Source organism: Pan troglodytes, chromosome 4 (assembly GCF_028858775.2).
Source record: "Pan troglodytes isolate AG18354 chromosome 4, NHGRI_mPanTro3-v2.0_pri, whole genome shotgun sequence".
NCBI lineage: Eukaryota > Metazoa > Chordata > Mammalia > Primates > Hominidae > Pan > Pan troglodytes.
In genome coordinates this window covers 52288641-52313372 of record NC_072402.2, presented here as the reverse complement: position 1 = coordinate 52313372, position 24732 = coordinate 52288641, and the positions used below count along the sequence as shown (strand labels likewise).

Genomic DNA, 24732 nt, shown 5'->3' with positions numbered 1-24732 from the left:
GGACGCCCCACCACAGAGCTTCTTTCTGAGTGTGATAAACTATAAGGCAAGACTGTAAAGGGGTGGATCTTCATTTCGATTTAGGGTAGGTGACACCTCAAGGGTGTTTCTTCCCTTCCAGCGTAACTGGATGGGAAACCCACACCAAGTGTGCTTGGGAGGGCTGCTTGGGTCAGCTACCTGTAAGTGGAAATAGGGGGTGCCACCTTCCGATGAAAACACCGAGCCCGTACTGTCAACGGAGGGCCCTTGAATTCACATCCCTCAGCCCGCTAGAAAGCCCCTGAAACCACGTGGCCTTTAACCCATTCCGGCAACAGCGCCAATTCCCGGAAGCGAGAGGGCAAGAAAGCTCGGCGCGACGCTTCCCGCGTCTTCTAGGCCGCGCGCTGAAATCAAACGCGACGCCGGCTAGCTGTGGGCCGGGCCGAGCGCTCAACGCTCCAGCGGCCGGGTAAGCCGCGGCCGCCGCCCACCCCGCTGCAGAGCTGGGCGGGGCCGCCTGGAGGCAGCGGGGAGAGGCCAGCCGAAGAGGAAGAAGAGACGCCGGAGGCGCGCTCTGCGCAGGCGCGCGGCGCCCCGCCTCCCCAGCGTCGGCTCCCCGGCGGGCGGTGCGGGCCCTCCCACTCTACCCCGCGCTGTCTCACGGCCCCGGCCCTAGCTTCACCCCGACTACCCGGCGTGCGCGTCCTCCTGCCGGCCTGCAGGCCCGGGGCCTCCGCCTGCTTCCCCACAGCTGCTCCTTGCGGCCCCGCTCGCGTTCACGCTGTCGCCCGGGCCGGCGCGGCCGCGGGCAACCGCTCCCCCTCCCACACCTACCCCGCCCCCTCCCCGCCTTTTCCGCCCTCCGGTCCCCCTCCCTCGGCCCGCTGCTGCTGCTCCAGATGAGGTGATGGCAACGGCCAACTTCGGCAAGATCCAGATCGGGATTTACGTGGAGATCAAGCGCAGCGATGGTGAGCCGCGCTGCCAGCCCCGCTGGCCCGCTCGGCCCCGTGTTCGGGTGTGCAAGGAGGGGACGCGGGCGCCGGCCGCCTCATTGATTGCTTCGCCGGGCTGTGGGGGCGGGAAGGCGGCGGCCGCGGCGCTTTTGTGTGTGGCGTGTGTGCCAGTGAGGCCGGCTTGGGGTCCGCCCGGGCGCTGCTGCAGTTCTCCGGATCGGGCCGCGGGGGAGGGAAGCCGGGTGGGGAAAGGGCCCGGGTGTCGAGGGTCGCGTCTCCGGGGGTCTCTGGGCGAGGGCCGCTCGCTCCTCCCCCCGCAATCTCCAGCCCCCTCCGGGGACACCAGCTCGGGAGGGAGCGGGCTTCGTTAGGGATGACCCTGCCTCGCGCTTCCCCTCGGTCTTTGCATTTTCCCGGCTTGGCCTCTGACGGGGATGGGGATGGGGGTGGGGGAGCGGGAAGACCAGCGATTTCACATTTAGAGAACCGACTGCTGGTCGGAGGCCGAGATGGGGGGAAAGAGCCAGTTCCGTCGCCTTAAACTGCCGTCTGGTTGTCAGGCCTCCCCGGTTTCGTCGTCGACCATGCTGCTTTCTTTTTTGCCACTTCCTTGGGAGAAAAATGTGGAGAATATCGCGCTGAGCCATGAATAAGGGTGGGGGAGCAATGGGAAGAAATATTCGATGGGCTTCTCCAAGGTGATGAGACTGTAAAGGGAAGGATAGGGGATGGGCAGAGTCAATGCGAGGCACTGCTGAGAGAGTGGGGGTGGGCGACCGGATGTTGATATTTTCACACCCTCGGGAGAGGTAACTGAGAAAAGTGTAAGGCGAGGTGAAGACACATGCTTCATTTTTTTTTAAAGAGCCTTAGGCTTATGTATCTTTCTCTAGGTTTCTCTTGGGGAAAATGTTTTATGACACTAGCTTGGGGTGTGGAGTGAGATACGCCAGCCAGACTGGAAATAATTCATATTGTAAAGGAATAAATGCACGGAGGGAGATAAGTAAAATTATTTTCTTTCGGTACCAATATTGAAAGAACGAGAGATGTGTGATAATCTCGAGTTGAGCAGTGTTCCTGACTCCATCTCTCATACCGATTCCTTTTTTTTTTTTTTTTTTTTGAGACGGATTTTCACCCAGGCTGGAGTGCAGTGTTGCGATCTCGGCCTACTGCAACCTCCGCCTCCCGTGTTTAAGCTATTCTTGTGCCTCAGCCTCCCGAGTAGCTGGGATTACAGGCGCCGTCACCACACCCAGCTAATTTTTTGTATTTTTAGTAGAGACGGGGTTTCACCATGTTGACAAGGCTGGTCTCGAACTCCTGACCTCAAGTGATCCACCTGCCTCGGCCTCCCAACGTGCTGGGATTACAGGCGTGAGCCATCGCGCCTGGCCTCGATTCCTTTTATGAGTGGCTTATTTATTAACCTTTAGCCTAGCCTAGTCGGTAGTAACTTGGCTGTCACGTCCACGTGCCCCTTGGATTCTGCCAGGTTTGACCAAGTTACGTGAAGCTAGATTGATTTTCATGTTGTGTGTATGATATATTGGAAGACCCTATATAGCTAATGATTTTTTCCTCCATTATATTTGAAGTAATTTGTGGTAACAACTGAAACCATCATTATCCTGTATATGAAAAGATAAATTATACCGCTTAGAGCTTTAGAAGTTACCAATAACACTAATGGGAAAGAGATATCTTCTTTACTTGGGTTGAGGTTTCTTTTATATTTTCTCTTCAGATTACTTTCTTGAAAGAGTGCTGTTAATGTCATTTTTTTAGGTAAATACGAGTTCACAGTATACCAGCAAAAGTAGGATTTACATATTATTTTGAAGATTCTGGGTGCACAGCAACACCTGTCCCTGGTATACACCCAAGGGAGAGGAAATCACCACCTTGTGAAGATATCTGCACTCTCGCGTTCATTGCAGCATTATTCACAGTAGCCAAGATAGGGAAGCAAGCTAAATGTCCATCGATGGGTGAGGAATGGCTAAAGAAATTATGTGTGTGTGTATACGTTTATGTGTGTGTATAGACAATGTACAATGGAACATTATTCAGCCTTAAAAAAGGAGATCCTACTGTTTACCACAACATAGATGGACCTGAAGGACGTTATGTTAAATGAGATAAGCCAGACACCAAGGAAAATATTGCATAATCTCACTCATATGTAGAATATTTTTTTAAGGAGCTAAAATACACAGAACGAAACAGTGGTTACTACTGGTGGTGGGGAAGGAGAGGAAATGGGGAGATATAGGTCAAGGATACAAAATAGCAGATATGTAGGATGAACAAGTTTAGAGATACAGGGGGACCAATGTTAGTAAAATTGTATTAGAGATTTTTGTTAAATAAGTGGATTTTAGCAGCTCTTGTTAAAGTAATTATGTGAAATGATAGCTATATTAATCTGCTTCACCATTTTGCTGTCTATATTCCATAGCATCATGTTGTAAACCTCAGTTGTGCACAATGAAATTTATTTTTTTAAAAATTAGGGTGCAATAAAATGTGTAAATTCTTTACACTCATAAGTATGAGTATAGGTGTTAACTTTGAAATCGTATCAGAAAAAGTATATGATATTTGATTTATACATTTTAATTTCTACGGAGCATATTTTATTTAAATTTATTGAACTTGAAGCAATTTTGGTTCTTTTCAGCCTTCACCTTCAGCCTATACCAGAAGTTCCCAGACATACAAGAGCTTTGTGTTCTTACATAAGTGCTACTAACCTAAAGCCACATTTCAAAAGCGGTTTGCCTGTAAGAAATTAGGGAAGTCATCACAGTGTGTTATTATCCTAACCTATGGTCATGTATCTTTTTATGTGCCTCAGATGCATGATGGAGTTGGTGGAAGGCAGGAGATTAGTAGAGAACTTCGAAAGAACAGAAGGATCATTTGCATTGGACAGTAGTGTTTCACGATAGAAATTGATGTCTGGGAGAATGCCCCTCAAGCTTTCCCTTTTTCACTTTAAAGAAGCTTGTTTGCTTCCTCTCACTTCCATAACGTCTATATTGGATAAAACACTAGTGGTTATTATAACAAAAATAAACTTTGCAGTTGGAGGAACACTAATATCTGAGACAGTAGAAATGACATGAGTAAAGAAGGGCTGCTTCAGACCATTATTAACTGGTGACTTGATGTTTTTCTTTTGGCTTGCTGATGGCGATCCATGTCCCTATTTCAGACCACGCTTTTCCCATCAGTGATACTCTTACACTAATAAACATATCCCAAGGGCAAACAGGTACACTAAAATGAGCTTATTCCTATCTTTCAAGACCATGATGAAAACTATCCTAATGAGTCTTCACTGATTACTAAAACCAGATGGCCAGTCAGCATCTGAATTCCTAAATCATTCTGTATTATTCATGAGACAGCATATTTCCTTAAGTATTAATGTTTGGGTCTGTAACTTTTTTTTTTCCACTCCTCTCAGCTCATACCTATGGGTACATATTCTTAATACTATGTTTTTAAACTGCATGGGGTAATGGGACTTACTAATAACTAATAATTCTTTTTTTTTTTTTTTTTGAGACAGTCTCACTCTGTCAGTGGTGCGATCTCCGCTCACTGCAACCTCTGCCTCCCAGGTTCAAGCGATTCTTATGCCTCAGCCTCCCAAGTAGCTGGGACTACAGGTGTGTGCCACCATGCCCGGCTAATTTTTATATTTTTAGTAGTGACAGGTTTTTGCCACGTTGGCCAGGCTGGTCTCGAACTCCTGGCCTCAAGTGATCCACCCACCTCAGCCTCCCAAAGTACTGGGATTACAGGTGTGAACCACTGTGCCCAGCCTCTAATGACTCTTAAATTCCCTGAATGCATCTGTGTCATTACCCCCATTCCCACCCCCACCACTGGGATGCCTAGCAAAATTCCTTGCACATCGTTTTTGAATAAATCATACATTATTGGATTTTTTGTTTTCAAACATTTTAATTAATCATTAGAATGACATCTTAGCTGGAAGTGAAACCTTCCATCTATGCTCCTCTGTACTGCTACCTCCCTACTCTGGCCCTCTACTTCCCGCTGGCCTGTTAGTCAGGAACTACAGCGTTAATTGAAATTGAGTGATCTGCTAAGGTTAATCTGACTTTTCTGGTTTTCTAAGGTTATCAGTGACAGGGGTTAGGCTTGGACTCCTAAGATTATTCTCTGCCACAGGAGATAACCTGGTATGAAATTGGACTGGTGTATTTTCTTACATGTGTCTTCCTATTTTTCTGATTCAATTCCTTTCCCTTTTTAAAACCCACTGACTCTTAAAAAAACCTACAATCTTTCTGTCGTGTAGCTAGTTTGGTTTTTTTTTTCTTTTAGCTGTGCTGTTAACAGTTCTGTAGTAGCTGTGACTACCCTTTGGGGACTGGGGAAGAAATGAGAAATGTTGAACATTTGGAAGCTGCAGCTAATATGGGATTGTTCTTTGCGGGGGGGGGTCTCTTAGTCACAGTACTGTGACTGTATTGATACATGTGATCTGAAGAGAATCTTAGAATATTTCCACCAGAAAGGTTTTTGGAGATAAACTAGTTTTCATTTTTATAAATGTGGAAACTTGAGTCCCAGATCACCATAAGTGACTTATCTAGATTCATACAACTTGTCAATGGCAGCCAGGAACCTGACATGCTTAGCATAGAAATCAGACTATCAAGAACTATGACAGTAAAGGAGGAATTCTCTGTTATTTTGGAACCGTATACCGCTTTTTACAGCCCAGTCAAGATGTAGGAAATTGCTTCTTACTTCGGAGAAAGGCACCAGCGAGAGTGTTACAGAGCTTGATTAGAATGATCCCTGGTAAGAAGTGCTATGTTACTACAAGTTCACCAAACCTAAAATTATGGGAGGAAAGTATTCTTGTTTCTTAGTTAAGTGTTGGTGTAAAGAGTTCCTTTTAACATCTGAAATCAAGAGGCAATTGAAGATTTCAAAGGACGCATCAGGAATTTTGGAGTTCAGGGCAGGCAAAGAAAATCTTTAGAAAAGATTTTAAATGGCCTAATTCTTTATATGCTTTGCCACATTTTTCTTCTGCTAGTTCATCTTTACACGTCACTATATAGGCTTCTGGAGAATAGCATGTGTAAATTTAAGTAATAAAGATGAACCATGTGGCAATACAGTTGTTCTTTAGGTACAATTATGTGATTGATTATGGGGGTGGGATGGAATAGGGGCATTTGTGACCTAATAGTTCCCTTTTCCCTGAGGACTAGGATGATAATGTTTCTGTATATGGATTTGTTAGGGCTTAATAGTTTTCAAAGTGCTTCAAGACATGTTAGCTAATTGGATCTTCACAGGAACTCTATGAGGTAAGCAGGGTAGAAAGGTGGCAGATTATTGGTTTATAGGTGAAGAATCTGAGGTTGGATTATTTGCCAAGATCACATGGTTAATAAGGAGCATAGCCTGAGCCAAAGCCTGAATCCCTTCACTCCCAGCTCTCTAAGTGCTGCTGACAGATGTTTGCTGATTATGGTGTGAAGTTGTATACTTTAGTATTTCTTTCTGAGACATACAAACCCCTGTAGTAAAATTCTTTCCACTACTACCAAAGAAGCTCAAAAAACTTAAAATAGGCACTTATTGCTTCCAAAAGTACCACAGAAAGCCAGGAATCTGTATTCATTGCCTAGCCACTTGATTCTTATGACAAAGATTTTGAAACTCTGGGGAAAGGCTATGTGTCAACTTGTTTTATGTGTCATGATTGTTAAAATGCTAGAGAAAATAGCAAAGAGCCAGTTAAATCTGTGTCTGCTCAAATAAGACAAGGGGCAAGAGTGTGGAAAATCCAGAACAAGATTACCTGAGAGATCATCTAGACCCCGTTCTTTCTAGTCAGAAGTATAGTTGTGATTAATATGACATTAATCTTTTGCAAAGTTTAATTCTTGGATTCAGCCATCTGCTTTAATTTTAACACATCTGTTTTGTAACCTAAAATAATTTTAAGGTGTTTGTTTATTTGTTTGTTTGTTTTGAGATTATGATTCTTAGCTTAAGAATAGATACAAGTTTTAAACCTTGGATAAAACTAATTTTTATTCTTCTGGTTCAGTTGTAGAACAAATACAGGTTAAGTTGTCTTCCAGCTCTTTTAGATAAAACAATGTTAGTGGTTTTATAGTGCTAAGTGAAAAGAGACATTAGAATTTCACCATATTAAACTATCTCCCAAGAGTAATATGAGTGAGGGAAGTGTTCCTTTTAAAAGTCATGCTTCTAGGCTGAGCATGGCAGTTCATGCCTGTAATCCCAGCACTTTGGAGGCCAAAGCAGGAGAATTGCTTGAGCCTATGAGTTTGAGGTTATAGTGCACTATGATATCATTACCCACTACAATAAAACACGAAGTTCAGATGGTCATTCACTAGGGTGTGTGATATTTTGGAGTATAGACCTTAAGTGATTATGACATATCAAAATAATGTGGTCTTATATTTCTTTTTTTTTATTGCAGATTTCATTGAATATACTATTAACAGCCTGCTATATATCAGGCATTCTGATAGGTGTTGGAGATACAAAAAATGAATAAAGCAAAAATAGTTCCTGCCCTCACAAACAAGTAAATAAGTGATTCATCTATAGTGTGATTAGTACTGATAGAAATATGCCATTTTGTGTGTACATTATTACTACCTTCCTTTTGAAGATTAGGCTTTTTTGTTAGACTCTTGAAGTTATGGACCTTTTGGATGGAAAATACATGTCATATATGCCATCTCTCCTCCTCTATGACCAATATCCATGCTCCCTCATAGCATTCCTGATGAATTTAGCCTCAGAGTTTTTTTTTGAGAGGGAGTCTCACTCTTGTTGCTCAGGCTGGAGTGCAGTGGCGTGATCTCGGCTCACTGCAACCTCTGCCTCTTGGGTTCAAGTGATTCTCCTGCCTCAGCCTCCTAAGTAGCTGGGATTATAGGCATGCGCCAACATGCCCGGCTAATTTTTTTGTATTTTTAGTAGAGATGGGGTTTCACCATGTTGGCCAGGCTGGTCTTGAACTCCTGAGCTCGTGGTCCACCCACCTCAGCCTCCCAAAGTGCTGGGATTACAGGCTTGAGCCACTGCACCCGGCCAGCCTCAGAGTTCTTAATACAGCATTATCAGCCCTAATAGCCCTAGTCTGCCAATTGAAATTGGCATTGTCATTATTAGCCTATTTCCTATACTCTAGTACCTATTTGAGTTATAAGTTTATAACTTTTAAATTGTTTTGATATCAAAAGGAATTTTTTTTAGGGTTTTGCTCTGTCACCCAGGCTGGAGTGCAGTGGCATGATCATAGCTCACTGCAGCCTCCAAGTCCTGGACTCAAGCAATCCTCTCACCTTAACTTCCCAAGTAGCTAGGACTACAGGTATGCACAACCATGCCTGGCTAATTTTTGTATTGTTTGTAGAGATGGGGTCTTGCTATGTTGACTAGGCTGGTCTTGAACTCCTGGCCTCAAGCAATTCTCCCTCTTTGGCCTCCCAAAGTACTGGGATTACAGGTGTGAGCCACCATACCTGGTCAAATTTATTCAATTTAAAGTTTTTGGCAGACCAGCACCTGACAGCAGGTTTCTCTCTAGATATCCTGGGTTTGGGTACTTGTAAATAGAGACTGGCTCGGTGTGGTGTCTCATGCCTGTAATCCCAGCACTTTGGGAGGCCTAGGCAGGAGGATTGCTTGAAGCCAGGAGTTGGATACCAGCCTGGGCAACATGATGAGGCTCTATTTCTACAAAAAATAAAATTAGCCAGGCCTGGTAGCATGTGACTGTAGCCCCAGCTACTCAGGAGGATGAAGTGGGAGGATTGGTTGAGCCCAGGAGTTGGAGGCTGCAGTGAGCTATGATCATGCCACTGCACTCCAGCCTGGGTGACAGAACAAGTCACTGTCTCAAAACAAACAAACAGAGACCAAGGAAGCAGAGCATGGGAAACAGCAGTGGATGCAGCTACTGGTGGTTATGTGTAATTTGGATATAAACTCCTTATACATTATGGCCAGGGAACTGTAAGAATCAGGTTCCTCCCTGGGCTATGTTTTATTTACTTTTGAAGACTTTTTCTCCAGGTTTTTATAGGTTTTGGCATTAATTTTGACCACATTTTACCTAAAGGAAGGACAAGATCAGCAGGGAACAAACTTGTGGTAAAATTTGCTGAGTGTCTATACTGTGCTAAGAATGAACTGTTTTTTTTTTTGTTTTTTTTTTTTTTTTTAAGATGGAGTCTCACTCTGTCACCCAGGCTGTAGTGCAGTGGCACGATCTCGGCTCACTGCAACCTCCGCCTCCTGGGTTCAAGTGATTCTCCTGCCTCAGCCTCCCCAGTAGCTGAGATTATAGGCACGTGCCACCATCCCCAGCTAATTTTTGTATTTTTAGTAGAGACAGGGTTTCACCATGTTGGCCAGGCTGGTCTTAAACTCCTGACCTCAAGTGATCCACCTGCCTCAGCCTCCCAAAGTGTTGGGATTATAGGTGTGAGCCACTACACCCGGCCTTATGCCCGCATTTTGACCGCAACCCATCACAGGGTCGTGTGTGGAATTTTCCACTGTGGTGTCATGTTGGTGCTCAAAAAGTTTCAGATTTTGGAGCATATTGGATTAAAGAATGCTCAGCCTGTGGTGGTTTATAACTCTGGCTGCTCAATAGATCACCTGTGGGGCTGTGGAAAAAAACAGACCAAAAAAAAAAAAAAAAAAAAAAAAGCAACCCACCACAGCCAATATCTGGTTCCTTTGCCTAGAGATCCTGTCTGGTATGTAGTCTAGGTATCAGTGTTTTACTTTAAGGCACCTAACATACTGGTGAAGCTTAACTTGTCACACATTAGTGATTCCAGGGTATAGCCAGGGTTGTGATCCATTATTTTAGTAAAAGTAGTATCTCCTAACAGAGTATCTGACAAGACTTCTTGGAGAGTGAAGTTTAAATGGTGAGAGGAAGATGACCAGTCGGTTGCCCTGAGGGCAAGGAGGCATTCTAGCCATGTAGGCAGCATGGAAGAAGTCCCTGACTGGAAACAAAGCTGTCCGGTGAAGGGCATTTAAAACAGGCAGAGGGAGGATGATGAAGAAGATAAGGGAGGAGGGGTAATCTGGGGCACCTTATTAAAGACCTGGAAACAGAGGTAAGGTAAGGATCTTGGAATTAATTTCTAGGACACTTGGAAACTACTATAGGACTTAATCTCCTAAGAGCAGTAATAGGAGTTAGTGATTAGTGATAGATTAGAGGGAGCATAGTACTGAAAATGAGAGGTAGCATGGATAAGATTGCATCAGTCTAGGAGGGTGAGCAATGATTAAGGAACAGATGATATGCAGAACACACAGCAAGAAGAATTGATGTTATATTGCAATATATCCCTTGTGCTGAATAAAGGGCAGATGAGTTGAAAGGAAAGGACTTAACATTTGCAAAGTCTGAGTATAGGTTTTAAATCTCTTCAGTTTTATTTAATCACGCTAACGCTATTCAAGAATACAGTGTAGAGGACTGTAGAGCCTATCAAGGTAATATCAAAGAGAGCATCCTACTCAGGCTGCATATAGTTTTTGCCACTAATATCCTAAAAGTAAGTGAGTTTAAGGTATAAATCACTTCCATTACATGTTTACCTGCAATGGGAATTTGCTTAAGCTATAACTAAGTACTTTGCCTTCTTAGTACTGAGCTGTAGTGTGTTAGCCAGGACCCTCTCAGAATTCTTGGAACGGAATGAGAAGGAAAAGCAGTACACAAAGAATATGACATCATCTCTTTAAGGGATGAGGTGTTTTATTTCTTGAAATGCAGCTGCTCTTTTTTACTTTTTCTTTGCTCTTACTTTTGGCCTATTTTTTCTGTCCTGGCATTTGCCTTCTCTTTTTCATCCTTAGGATTCTAAGTGCCATTTCAGTATTCAGAATCTCTTAACTACAGTTTGCAATTTAGGACTTAAAAAGAGGTAAGCAAGGGATAAATAGGCACAGCACAGAGGCAGTGAAATTATTCTGTATGATACTATAAAGGTGGATACATGTCATGATACATATGCCAAATTCATAGAAGGTACAATACCAAGAGTCAACCCTAATGTAAACTAGGGACTTTGGGTGATAATGGTGTGTCAAGATAGGTTCATCAATTGTAACAAGTGTACCTGGTGCAGGGCATTGATAGTGCGGAGGCTGTGTGGGGTTAAGGATTGTACGGGAAATCTCTGTACCTTCCACTCAATTTTGCTGTGAACCTAAAAAAGGTTGGGGAGGAGAGGATGCAAACTTTAGGTGTTAAAAGTTAAAACCACTCTTGAAATAATGGACCAATTAATGACAAAAAAATTATAATTTATGAATGAGGATTAGTCATATAGGTGTACAATTAAGGTAAAATTTTGCCATTCATTTTTGTCATGCATAGTCTATTGGCCAATGTTAGAAGAAAAATTTTTCAATGAGCTATAGTATAGTAAAAAGGATTCACATATGTATGGCAACTTTAGCCCTTTTTTTTTTTTTTTTTGAATCAAAGTTTCACTCTTGTTGCCCAGGCTGGAGTGCAGTGGTGCAATATTGGCTCACTGCAACCTCTGCCTCCCGAGTTCAAGCAATTCTCTTGCCTCAGCCTCCCAAGTAGCTGGGATTACAGGCATGCGCCACCGCGCCCAGCTAATTTTGTATTTTTAGTAGAGATGGGGTTTCTCCATGTTGGTCAGGCTGGTTTCAAACTCCTGACCTCAGGTCATCCGCCTGTCTTGGCCTCCCAAAGTGCTGGGATTACAGGTGTGAGCCACAGTGCCCAGCCACCTATAAGATTTTTAAGAAATGAGAACAAATTAGGGGCCCTAATTAGTGAGGTACATCTTAGAATTTAACCACAGAAAGCTCTTTGATGAAATACTGCTGTTGGTCAAAACTTGCCTATATTGTTATAATGAGGAAGTTGACTTGTCCAAGGTCATACATAAAATAAGTAGCAAATCTGAGATTAGAACATAGTTTGTCTGCCCCCAAAATCCTCTACATACTAATTCATTGTAGACTGTAATTCATTTTTGTGCCCTATTAATGTTCTGGGCATTGGAAGTCACATAATTAATTTCATAATGCTTTTCTTTTCCTTTCTAGGGTATACTTTTTATTAATCAGGTGTTTTTATTAATCCAACTAATATTTGCGTATGGCCATCATGTGTCCCTTCATCTGATTTCTTTGAAGAATTAGTTGAAGGACTTTTCCCTAGAAGAAGTTAGTTTGCCAGCTACAACAAAATAATAAGTAGCTATTGCACTCAGTACAAATGCTCTGTGGCTCTGTAATTTGACAAAGACATTCTAGTTTTCTCCAGTCTCTTTTGCTATTGCCTATGTTTAAACTCTCTTGCTCACAAGACTTTAGACAATTTAAACAGGGACAAATGCTATCATAAGGATGTCTCATATTAGATGAGCAACAATATTGTCAGGAAAATAGTAACAATTATAGCAACTTGCTAAAGTGCTGACATAATAGATTGATTTGGGGGCCTGTCCAAATTTAGTGGACTTTTGTTTTTTTGGAGACAGAGTCTTGGTCTGTCGCCAGGCTGGAGTGCAGTGGCGCAATCTCAGCTCACTGCAACCTCCAACTCCCTGGTTCAAGCGATTCTCCTGCCTCAGCCTCCTCAGTAGCTGGGATTACAGGCATGTGCCACCACGCCCAGCTAATTTTTGTATTTTTAGTAGAGATGGGGTTTCACTATGTTGAGCAGGATGGTCTCGATCTGCTGACCTCGTGATCCGCCTGCCTTAGCCTCCCAAAGTGCTGGGATTACAGGCGTGAGCCACTGCGCCTGGCCATAAATTTACTTTTATAAGCCCATTGTTTGAAATTATTTTGGGATTATATATGGGTTGTGTGTTTATTTTTTAAATTATAGCTGATACTGAGAGTTGCCTACAACTTCGCTCTAAGTATATGGTAAGTGCTTTCTTTATATGCTCTTTGGTTGCAGTTTTATTAAGAGTAATAACATTGCTTTTAAGTGTACATGCTGTTTTGGGTTTCCATTAAGAACAATTTCTTAATTAAAAATAAGTAGAGCTTCTTTTCCTTCTATTCCTCAGATTTTTTCCTTTTTAATCTTTACAGGTGCTTCTTTCCCCATTCTCTTTAAGTATTGATGTTCTTCAGGGCTTGATCCTACCCCTGCAGTACTTCTCACATAGTATTCTCTTTCTGGGTAAACTAAATGCTTCTCTTTAGCCCACATTGGCTACAGACATGTACTGTTTGTATATGTCATGGATTACTGCATATCTCCATTTGGATATCTCATAAACACTCAAATTCAGCATGTCCAAAATTGAACCCATCACCCCTTCCTCAAGTTTACTTCAGTATTTCTCATTCACTCTATTGCTCCAGTCAGAAACTTGGTTGTCTTCCTTGACTCCTTATTCTTTCTTGACCTTATAGCCTATTACCATGGTCTCTTAATTTAATGACTCAAGTAACTCTTCCTGCACTTTTTCTGTACCTACCGCTATAACTTTTGGTCATGCTAGCATAATGTCTTGCCTGTGCTGTTGCAACAAATTCCTAATAGGCCTCTCTACCTAGGAGAGTAATTTGGTTAATAACAACAACAACAACAACAAAAACCCAAAACAATAATTTGGTTAATTACTGTTTCAGAGTAACCTTTCAGGCATGTAGGTTTGACCCTCTGATCACAGGCTTAAAACTTTGAAAGCGTTCTCTACTTCTGTTGCCCTTTTTATGAAGCCCAAGTCTAACATGGCTTATGGTGGACCCTGAACAAACTAACCTGCCTCTTCAGTCTTATTCTTGCTGCTTATTTGAGGCACACTATACTCCAGACAAGCTGAACTTTCTTGGAACACTCCACTTCTAACTAACCTAGCTAACTGCTGTATCTCCTTTTGATTCCTAGCCTAAGATGGGTCCCCTGCTTTATGAGTGGCGAGTCCCCTTTGTTTGCTCTGTCAAAAAACTCATTGTATTGTATTATATGTTTGTGTCTGGTCAGACTCAAGTTCCTTTATATTCCCCACTGCCTAGCACAGGCACTTTGCACACTTTATAAATTATCTGTTTGCTGAATCAGTGACTAAATGAACTTCCAGCTTCTCTTTCACTGCTCTGTCTATTCAAGTTTTGACATTCTAAAAAATTGACTTGTGTTGTTCATCCTCCAGGCATCAAGAATATGACATGACAAGGTGTGTGTCACTGTTTTTAATGTATACTTGTAATTTTCTCTTTAAGTTTAATTGCCTGTTTTGAATAGCAATATAGTCCCATGACTAATGAAGTTCCAAAACGATATATATGTATGTATGTATGTATATATCTATTAGTCTCCATCCTACCCCTACCCCACAGCTAGCTACCCAGTTCTTCTCCAAGAGACAAAAATATTACTAGCTTCTTATATTTGTAGAGCATTACCTCTTTTTCATTTTTCAGGAAAATCTCTGCTTATATATCTCTATCTACATGTAGTATAAATTTGTGTTAAATATATACCTTTTTCCTACAGATGTTATATTGTATATACTGGAGTGTAATTTACTTAATAATAATGATATCTTGGAGAACTTTTGAGTAGATAAATAATAGTCTCATTCTTTCTTGTACTGCATTTCATTAGTGAGTAAATATACCACAATTTATTTAACCAGTCTTTTACTGATGACATTTACATTTGTGCCTAATCTGTAGCTGCTGCATAGCCAATACTGTAGTATTTAATAGCCTTCAACTCTTGACATTTTATACATACATGAATATATCTGTAGGGGAAAAAATCCTAGAAGTAGAAGCACTGGGTCAGATAATTGTGTATGTGTAATTTTGATAGATCTTGCTGACTTGTCTTCCATAGATATGAATTTACCTTACTATCTGCAAAAATGCCTGTTTCCTCATACTCTTATCCACACAGTGTACATTACACTTTTGAAATTTGCTAGCTTGGATTGTGAAGTTCAGGCTGTGCCTATAGCATTTTTTTTTAAGTGGCCCTGTAAGGGATGACATGCTTAATTTATGAAGTGTTTATGAGGTCCAAACATATAATAGAAAACACCTAAGTTCTGGTGTTTATCTGTCATAGCCAATATAGAAAAATAAAGAGTATATCCTATATTATGTCTGATTATGAGAAGAAAGTAATTTTTTAGTGAAAATTTTTTGAGAAATAAATATTATAGTTTTAACCTAATAAACCTAAAGAGCCCTTTAAAGTGCACAATTCAGTGATTTTTTTTAGTATATTCATGAAGTTGTACAATTATTACCGCTGTCCAATTTCAGAACATTTTTATGACAAACTGTAAAAGAAACCCATACCCATTAGCAGTCACTCTGCATTCCCCTCTCATTCCAGCCTTTAGTATCTGCCATTAATCAACTTTTTATCTTTGTAGATTTGTCTGTTTTGGACATTGAGTATAAACGAATCTGTACAGTACATAGCCTTTAGTGTATAGCATCTGTCACTTAGCATAATCCATACTCAAGTTTATCAGTATAGTAACATATTTCAGTACTTTTTTTATGGTTGAATAATATTCCATTTCATTTCATTTATCCATCCATTAATCAATAGACATTTGGGTTTCCCATTTTTTGGCCATTATGAATACCATTCATATACAAGTTTTTGTGTGGACATAAAAGAACTGAAAATTGTTTTCAGTTTTTGTGGGTTATACCTAGAAGTGGAATTGCTGGATTATATGGTAACTATACTTACTTTTTGAGGAACTGCTGTATTATTTTCAAAAGTGGCTATATTATTTTGCATTCCCACTAGTAATATTTGAGGGTTCCAATTTTCTACATCCTGGCCCAAACTTGTTATTTTCCATCTTTTTTATTATAGCCGTCCTGGTGGGTATGAAGTGGCATTTTATTGTGATTTTGATTTGCATTTCCCTAATGACTAATGATGTTGAACATCTTTCCATGTGTTCATTTACCATTTGTTTTGTTTGTTTGTTTGTTTGTTTGTTTTTAAAGGATAGAGTCTTATTCTGTCTCCCAGACTGGAGTGCAATGGTGTGATGTCAGTTCACTGCAACCTCTGCCTCCTGGGCTCAACTGATCCTCCCCGCTCAGCCTCCCAAGTAGCTGGGACTACAGATGCACACCACATCTGGTTGCTTTTTATATTTTTTGTAGAGACATGTTTCGCCACGTTTCCTAGGCTGGTCTCATACTTGTGGGCTCAAGTGATCCGCCCACCTTGGCCTCCCAAAATTCTGGCATTACAGACTTGAGCCACCATGCCCAGCCATTTGTATGTCTTTTTTGGAGAAAGATCTGTTCAAATCCTTTGTTCACTTTATAATTTGGTATGTTTTCTCTTTTTTTTTGAGACAGCGTCTCACTCTGTCACCCAGGCTGGAATGCAGTGGCATGATCATAACTCATTGCAGCCTTACCTCCCAGGCCCAAGTGCTTCTCCCACTTCAGCTTCCTGAGTAGCTAGGACCACAGGCACAAGCCACCTTGCCTGGCTAATTTTTTTTAGAGGGGATTGGGGTAGGGGAGAGACAAGGTCTCACTATGTTACCCAGGCTGGTCAGACTCCTGGGCTCAAGTGATCCTCCCGTCTCAGCCTCGCAGAAGTGCTGGGATGACAGGTATGATCCACCGTGCCCAGTCAATATTTATTTTTTTATTGTTGAGGTATAAAACTTCTGGATACTACTGCCATATCTGATACATGCTTTATAGATATTTTTTCTCATTCTGAGGGTTGTCTTTTCCCTTTATTGACAGTATCCTTTGAAGCACAAAAATTTTTAATTTTGATTAAGTCCAGTTATCTATTTTTTCTTTTGTTGCTTTTGCTTTTGTTATATCTAAGAAACCATTGTCTAATCCAAGATGAGACCTACCTTTATGTCCTACTACTTATGTAGGCCTTTCCATGGACTATATTACCTAAAATGTTTATGTTCTTCCTTGATCTTAACACTAGTTCTTGACCTTTTAACATAGAAAACAAATTAAGCATTTGACAGCAAATATGCTGCAAGTCTTTGGTAAAGGATGAATAAGGCCTTGAAATACCTTGTAACTCTAGTCTCAAAGTCATCTCTTTGTTACCAGAGTTGAAGGGTGGGAAACGGTTGCCTTTTATCTGTGTACCTACACACATATATGCATATATGGTATAATGTATCAATATTTACAGAGACCATAGTAAACACAGCACAAAACCAGACATTAAGAGATGCATGGGAAATAGCGTTTAAATGGTAAATATGGTAAAGATTGTTTTATGGTTTTTGGGTTTTTTTTTTTCATGATCATATTTTTAATGTTACTTTAAAATAGATTAGTGGAATGTGATTCAATTTAGTAAAAAAAAAAAAAAAAAAAAAATCAGCTTTATTAAAACATCTGAGAAAGCCGGGCGCAGTGACTCATGCCTGTAATCCCAGCACTTTGGGAGGCCGAGGTGGACAGATCACATGAGGTCGGGAGTTCAAGACCAGCCTGACCAACATGGAGAAACCTCATCTCTGCTAAAAATTCAAAATTAGCCAGGCATGGTGGCGCATGCCTGTAATCCCAGCTACTCAGCAGGCTGAGGCAGGATAATCGCTTGAACCCGTGAGGTGGAGGTTGCCGTGAGCCAAGATCACGCCATTGCACTCCAGCCTGGGCAACGAGCGAAACTCCATCTCAAAAAAAAAAAAAAAATCTGAGAAAGATGGAAAAATAAATGTATTAGAAAAGGTTTTTAAAAAGGAGAATGTTAATTGAGACCACGTTGAAACCCTGTCTCTACTAAAAAAATACAAAAAATTAGCCGGGCGCGGCGGCGGGCGCCTGTAGTCCTAGCTACTTGGGAGGCTGAGGCAGGAGAATGGCATGAACCCAGGAGGTGGAGCTTGCAATGAGCCGAGATCACAAAACTGCACTCCAGCCTGGGCGACAGAGCGAGACTCTGTCTCAAAGAAAAAAAAAAAAGAAGAATGTTAAAAACACATAAAATTATAGCTTTATACATTCTGAAGTAAATATTGATGAGTTGATAGGATAGCTAGAATTTGTTTCAAAATAATCCAGTTGTGATAGAAGTGGCAGTGGGATTGGCCATATATTGAAAATTAGTGAAGCTGAATGTAGGGGGTTATCATCTATTGTGTAAGTTTGCAATTTTTCATAATACTTTAAATTTTTTTTGCTGGGTACAGTGGCTCATGCCTGTAATCCCATCACTTTGGGAGATTGAGGTGGGTGGATCGCCTGAGCCCAGAAGTTTGAGATCAGCCTGGGCAACATGGCAAAACCTCGTCTCTACTCTGCAAAAATTAGCCGAGCATGGTGGTATGTACCTGTGGTCCCAGCCACTCTGGTGGCTGAGGTGGGAGGATCCCTTGAGCCCCAGAGGTTGAGGCTGCAGTGAGCTGTGTTCATGCAACTGCGCTCCAGCCTGGGTAACAGAGGGAAACCCTGTCTCAAAAAAAATAAAATAAATAAATAAATAATTTTTAATGAAAATTCTTTTTCAAAATGCCTCTGCACAGAATCTCATTTACAGTAGCCACGTAAAGAATAAAATACCTAGGAATACAGCTAACCAAGGAAGCGAAAGAGCTCTACAGTGAGAATTACAAAACATTGCTGAAATAAATCTGAGATGATACAAACAGAAAAACATTCCATGATCATGGATAAGAAGAATCAGTGTTGTTAAAATGGCCGTACTGCCCAAAGCAATTTACAGATTCAATGCTATTTCTATCAAACTACCAATGATATTCTTCACAGAATTAGGAAAATCTATTCTAAAATTCATATGAACCAAAAAAGAACCTAATAGCCAAAACAATCCTAAGCAAAAATAACAAAACCAGAGGTATTATACTACCCCCATTTCAAGCTGTACTGCAAAGCTGCAGTAACCAAAACAGCACGGTACCGATATAAAAACAGACACATAGACCAGTGGAACAAGATTGAGAACCCAGAAATAAAGCCACACACCTACAACCATCTGATCTTCAGCAAAGTCGATAATAACAAGCAATGGGGAAAGGACTCCTTATTCAGTAAATGGTGCTGGGGAAACTGGGTAGCCACATGTAGAAGATTGAAACTGGACCCCTTCCTTTCACCATAAACAAAAATTAACTCAAAATGGATTAAAGACTTAAATGTAAGACCTCAAACTATAAAACCACTGGAAGAAAACCTAGCCAGTACCATTCTGGGCATTGGCCTTATCAAAGAATGTATGACCAAGTCCCCAAAACAATTACAACAAAAAGAAAAAAAATGACAAATAGGAGCTAATTAAAGAGCTTCTGCATAGCAAAAGAAACAGAGTAAACAGACAACCTACAGAATGGGAGAAAATATTCACAAACTATGCATATGACAAAGGTCTCATTTCCAGAATCTATAAGAAACAATTCAAGCAAAAAGCAAACAGTCTCATTAAAAAACAGGCAAAGGGACACACTTGCTTTCTTAAGTCTCCTGCTTGTTCCTCTTCCAAGTTGTACTTTCTTTTCTTCCCTTTCCTTACTGTTGTAAAGCTTTTCTTTTCTTTTCTTTTCTTTCTTTTTTCTTTTTTTTTTTTGAGACAGAGTCTCGCTCTGTCACCCAGGCTCGAGTGCAGTGGCGTGATCTCGGCTCACTGCAACCTCCACCTCCCGGGTCAAGTGGTTCTCCTGCCTCAGCCTCCCGAGTAGCTGGGATCATAGGTGCCCGCCACTATGCCCGGCTAATTTTTGTATTTATAGTAGAGATGGGGTTTCACCATGTTGGCCAGGCTGGTCTCGAACTCCTGATCTCAGGTGATCCACCTGCCTCGGCCTCCAAAAGTGCTGGGATTACAGGCATGAGCCACCATGCCCAACTGTAAAGCTTTTCAATAAACTTTCATTCCTGCTCTGAAAGAAAAAAAAAATGGGTAAAGGACATGAACAGATACTTCTCAAAAGAAGACATACATGTGGCCAACAGGTATATGAAAAAATGCCCAACATCACTAATCATTTGAGAAATGTAAGTCAAAACTGCAACAAGACACCATCTCACACCAGTCATGATGGCTATTATTAAAAAGTCAAAAAAATAACAGATGTTGGCCAGGTTGCAGAGAAAAGGGAACACTCACACTCTGTTGGTGGAAATGTAAATTAGTTCAGCCACTGTGGAAAGCAGTGTGGAGATTTCTCAAATAACTTAAAGCTATTCAACCCAACAATCCCACTACCGGGTATGTACACAATGGAAAATAAATTATTCTACAGAAAATAGACCTGTACTCATATGTTCATTGCAGTACAGTTTATAATAGCAAAGACATGTAATCAACCTAGATGTCCATCAGTGGTGAACTGGTTAAGCTGGAGCTAAACATTGGGTAAATACCGGACACAAAGATGGCAACAATAGACCCTGGGATTACTAGAGGAAGGAGGGTGGGAAGGTTGAAAAACTAGCTGTTGGGTACTCTGCTCACTACCTGGGTGATGGGATCATTTGTATACCAAACCTCGGTGACATGCAATTTACCCATGTAACAAACCTGCATATGAACCCCAAACCTTAAATAAAAGTTAAAAAAAAATGCCTCTGCAGACTAAATATTTCTCTTGGTTTCTGATCTACTTTTTAGGTACTATCCCATGTATTTCCTGCCAGTATCTTAAACTTACCAAAAACAGAATCCATTGCCTTTATCCCCATATTTCTGTATTTGTATTCTGTCTGTTGGTTAGTGGAGACACCATATATCTGGTTTCTCAAATAGAAATCTTATTGATAATGCCAGCTTCCCTCATTCCTTGAGGATGTTTGCTCCTGGCCCACCCACACTCTCAGCAAAATGACCTTGCTTGTCATTTCACCACCAAGAAATATAAACAACCAGTAAAGAACTACAAGTCAGCCACATCTACCCAACTACCAGCATCTGTGCCTATATGACTGCCTTCCTTCCTTTGCTGTGGACACATTTTTTCTGTTCCTGTTTTGTGCCTCTTTCCTCCACTTGTACTCTGGATCTTGTCTCCTTTCACCTGCCCAGTCACAACTTCAGTGGTCTCTCTGTGCTGCATCAACAGTTATTTTCTTTACTGAGTCATTTCCATCAATATGGAAATGCTGTTATTTCTCCCATCCAAAAAAAAAAAATCCTCTTAGGCTAGGTGTGGTGGCTCACACCTATAATCCCAGCACTTTGGGAGGCTGAGGCAGGCAGATCGCTTGAGCCCAGGAGTTTGAGACCAGCCTGGGCAACATGGTGAAACTCCCTCTCTACAAAAAATACCAAAGGTTAGCAGGGCATGGTAGCACATGCCTGTGGTCCTACCTACTCAGGAGGCTGAGGTAGGAAGATTGCTTGAGCCGGGGAGGCAGAGATTGCAGTGAGCCGAGATCCAGCCACTGCCTCAAAGAAAAACAAAAACCTCTTGACTACTCTCTTTGAGGCATTGCTCCTGTTTTACTTGATCTGTTAGCAGCATTTGACACAATTAATTCACTCCCTTTTGTTTGAAATACCTTCACTTAGCTTCTGTGACTACTCTTCTGATTTTTCTTCTTTTTCTCTGGTAACTTCTTGATCTCCTTTGCTGGTATCTCATTTCCCTGACCTCTATACAGAATTTTAAAGATCGAGACTTCTACCCTCATTCTCTTAGTGGTCAAATCCACTTTGATTGTCTTAAAAAATACTGTCTATATTGGTGTTTTGCAAACTTTTTTTCATTATTGCTCTGCCTGAAAAGCCTTTTGACTACTTTATTGCCTAATCACCCCATCGCAGTGAAATTTCTCTGCATCTGTTTATGGGTTGTAGCCCTTCGGAGGGCCACAAACCATTGTAATATCTAAGATCTGCCCTTCCAAAGAGCCAATTTTTATCACCTTGGGGATATCACCTCTGCTGAGAATGCATGATTTAAATTGACAGTCCCCAAGCTTTTTTCTTCAGCTTTGACCAACTTCAGTCTATTAGAGAGCCTACTTCATATCTCCACTGGACAGGTATCTTAAACTTCATACGTACAAAACCAAACTCATAATCTGACTTTAGCCTTTCTTGCCACATGGAGCTTCAGTGATCTCATTCTTCTTTATGTACCTTTTGTTCTGGCAGCACTGAATTTGAAATATACATTTTACCCTAGTGGTAAAAGGGCTTAGAAGAGTGATCATTTATTTTCCTAACCGAAATTGGCCAGGCTTTGAAAGTAGAAATTTCCATGACTCAGGGCCACTATCATCATAATCTTCCTGTACGTAGAGTGGAGCAGGAGTTGGGATGACAGAGTCCTGGGGGGAATAATAACATTGCACTAACTGTTGAAAAACATTCCACAAGATCCCTGTCTCGTTAGGATGTATGCATAAGAGAAGATGCTATGTACATGTAGCTGTGAAAAGTTCACAGAATAGCACTGCTGTATTGGTATGGAATTCCCTTTTGGGTAAATAAGCCAGGGAACAATTAGATAGCATCGTTCAGTGTATTCAGGAGAATACCTGGGAAAGACAGTTCTTCAGAATTTTGAACTATTGGCAACATGTTGCTTTAACAACACCACTGTAAAAGTCTTTGGTATTCTAAATAGGAAATCTTGTATTCTTTAACACGTAAGTAAAGATACATTTGGTATATTCTGTTATCCAAAGGAATGTAGATATGAAGAATAGCCTTTTAATTAAGGCTAATAGGTTTTGAGATTTATTTAGTTAACTTATTTAGTAAACTTCATGAAGTGTTATTTCTAGTACTGTGTGGTTTTTTTTTTACATTGTTACTATTTCAGCTAGAATTGTAATCATATTACATCGTGATTTTAGAATTTTGGTTTTTATGTTCTCTTTACAAGTGGTTTTGGACGGTGTTTTAACCTTCCTTTTCCCCAGCCCCAAATATGCTGAACAACATCAGGAAACTACAGTGATTTAATACTTTTTTTTTTTGAAACGGAGTTTTGCTCTCGTTGCCCAGGCTGGAGTGCAGTGGTGCGATCTCGACTCAGTGCAACCTCTGCCTCCGGGGTTCAAGTGATTCTCCTGCCTCAGCCTCCCAAGTAGCTGGGATTACAGGCATGTGCCACCATGCCTGTCTAATTTTGTGTTTTTAGTAGAGACGGGGTTTCTCCATTTTGGGTCAGGGTGGTCTCAAACTCCCAACCTCAGGTGATCCGCCCGCCTCAGCCTCCCAAGGTGCTGTGATTACAGGCCTGAGCCACCGTGCCCGGCCTGATTTAATACTTTTTAATGCTATCATAGCTACTTTATGACATTTTTCTTATTACTGTTACGCAAATTCTGAATGAAACTTTTCTAAAAAGCTGCACAACAGGCCCTTCTAAATAATAATGCTACCTTAATTGTTAGTGTGCAGCTCAACAGATCCGAAGTTTCCCCGTCACCCTATAGAAACTGAGCACTATTTTTTACATCCCTTTTCAAAACAATAGATGAGGTAAGAATTTGAAAATTCATAGTTTGTTTTCAATATGAATAAAATTTGTCCCGTTTTTAAGTTGTATTTTCGTAATGAAAATCTTAGCTATATCATTTTCTTTTTTCTCTCCTTGTTCCAAACTTTCAGGTTTGTGTTTAATGTCTAAGAAAGGAAATACTAGAACTTTCAATTTAGTTAAAAAACAGTAACATCTTAAGTGTGATAAACCAAACAGAAAGGTCTCTATGTTTGGCAAAGTCACATTCCCCAGAGATTTACTAAACAGCAACAGCACTATTACCAGTGTCAGCTGAGACATTATTTATGTCCTTCTCTAATGGCTTCTTGTTCCACTAAAGCTATTGAAGAAGGTGTAATGCTACATAGTCCTCATGAAGGACTCTTTTCCTCACTGCTTAGATTAGCTAACACAACCTGAATATCAGAATTTGAGACTTTGAATTCTGCTGCTGATCTGCTGTGTGACTTCCAACAAATCAAATTGCTTTCTGTCCTCAGTTACTGGTCAGTGGCACCTAGGAATAAATTGACATTTACTGTTAGATTATAAATAATAACTGCTTTGAGGTAGTTGGCAAAACCAAGATATAATGTGTGACTATTAGTGTAGTTAACATTACTGTGAATATTACTGTGTAGTTAACTTCCATTTTCTAAATAATGCTTTTTTGTAGCATCCTTGTCCTTTTAGTCTATTTTAAAGCAGCATTTGACAATCTTTGTTTTCCCAACTTTTCTCCATTTTGCGGTTATGATAAAATTATAATATAGACATTAAAGAGGGGAATTATTTTCATGCTCTTGAAGGAGCATCCTTTTAGAATTCTTTTAATAAGCTGAAGAAAGGAATTGTATCTGTTTTAAAAGACCAATCTTAAAACTCTTTAGACAATGAAAGCTTATTAACATGTTTTTCTATGACTTAACTTGGAAAGATGGCAGTAAAATTTTTGAATTTGCATTCTACAGTGGCAGTTGGTTTACTAAGTAAATATACAATTGATTGGAACCACTATTTTATGTACCTAATTATTATTTAAGAAAAATGGGGCCGGGCACAGTGGCTCATGCCTGTAGACCCAGCACTTTGGGAGGCCGAGGTAAGCAGATCACTTGAGCCCAGGAGTTTGAGACCAGCCTGGGCAACATGGCAAAAACCTGTCTGTACAAAAAATACAAAAAATAGCCAGGTGTGGTGGCAGGCACCTCTGGTTCCAGCTACTTGGAAGGCTGAGATGGGAGGATCACTTGAGCCCAGAAGGCAGA

General features: G+C 40.9%; 1 protein-coding gene across 8 annotated transcripts in view; it reads left to right on the top strand.

The window, feature by feature from the left end:
- The first annotated feature begins 556 nt into the window (after positions 1-556).
- The window catches only part of KIF2A (kinesin family member 2A), an 81137-nt gene continuing 56961 nt past the window's right edge, over positions 557-24732 (top strand). For 2 of the 8 annotated variants that reach the window (XM_016953262.3, XM_016953261.4), the window contains exon 1: positions 825-956. In XM_016953262.3, the coding sequence (XP_016808751.1) occupies positions 893-956 (64 nt within the window). In that variant the 5' untranslated portion in view covers positions 825-892. Of the gene's footprint in view, positions 957-2732; positions 2936-6191; positions 6311-24732 lie in introns of those variants that run through there. The other 6 variants (XM_016953266.4, XM_016953267.4, XM_054684349.2 and 3 more) reach the window with 6 other exon arrangements.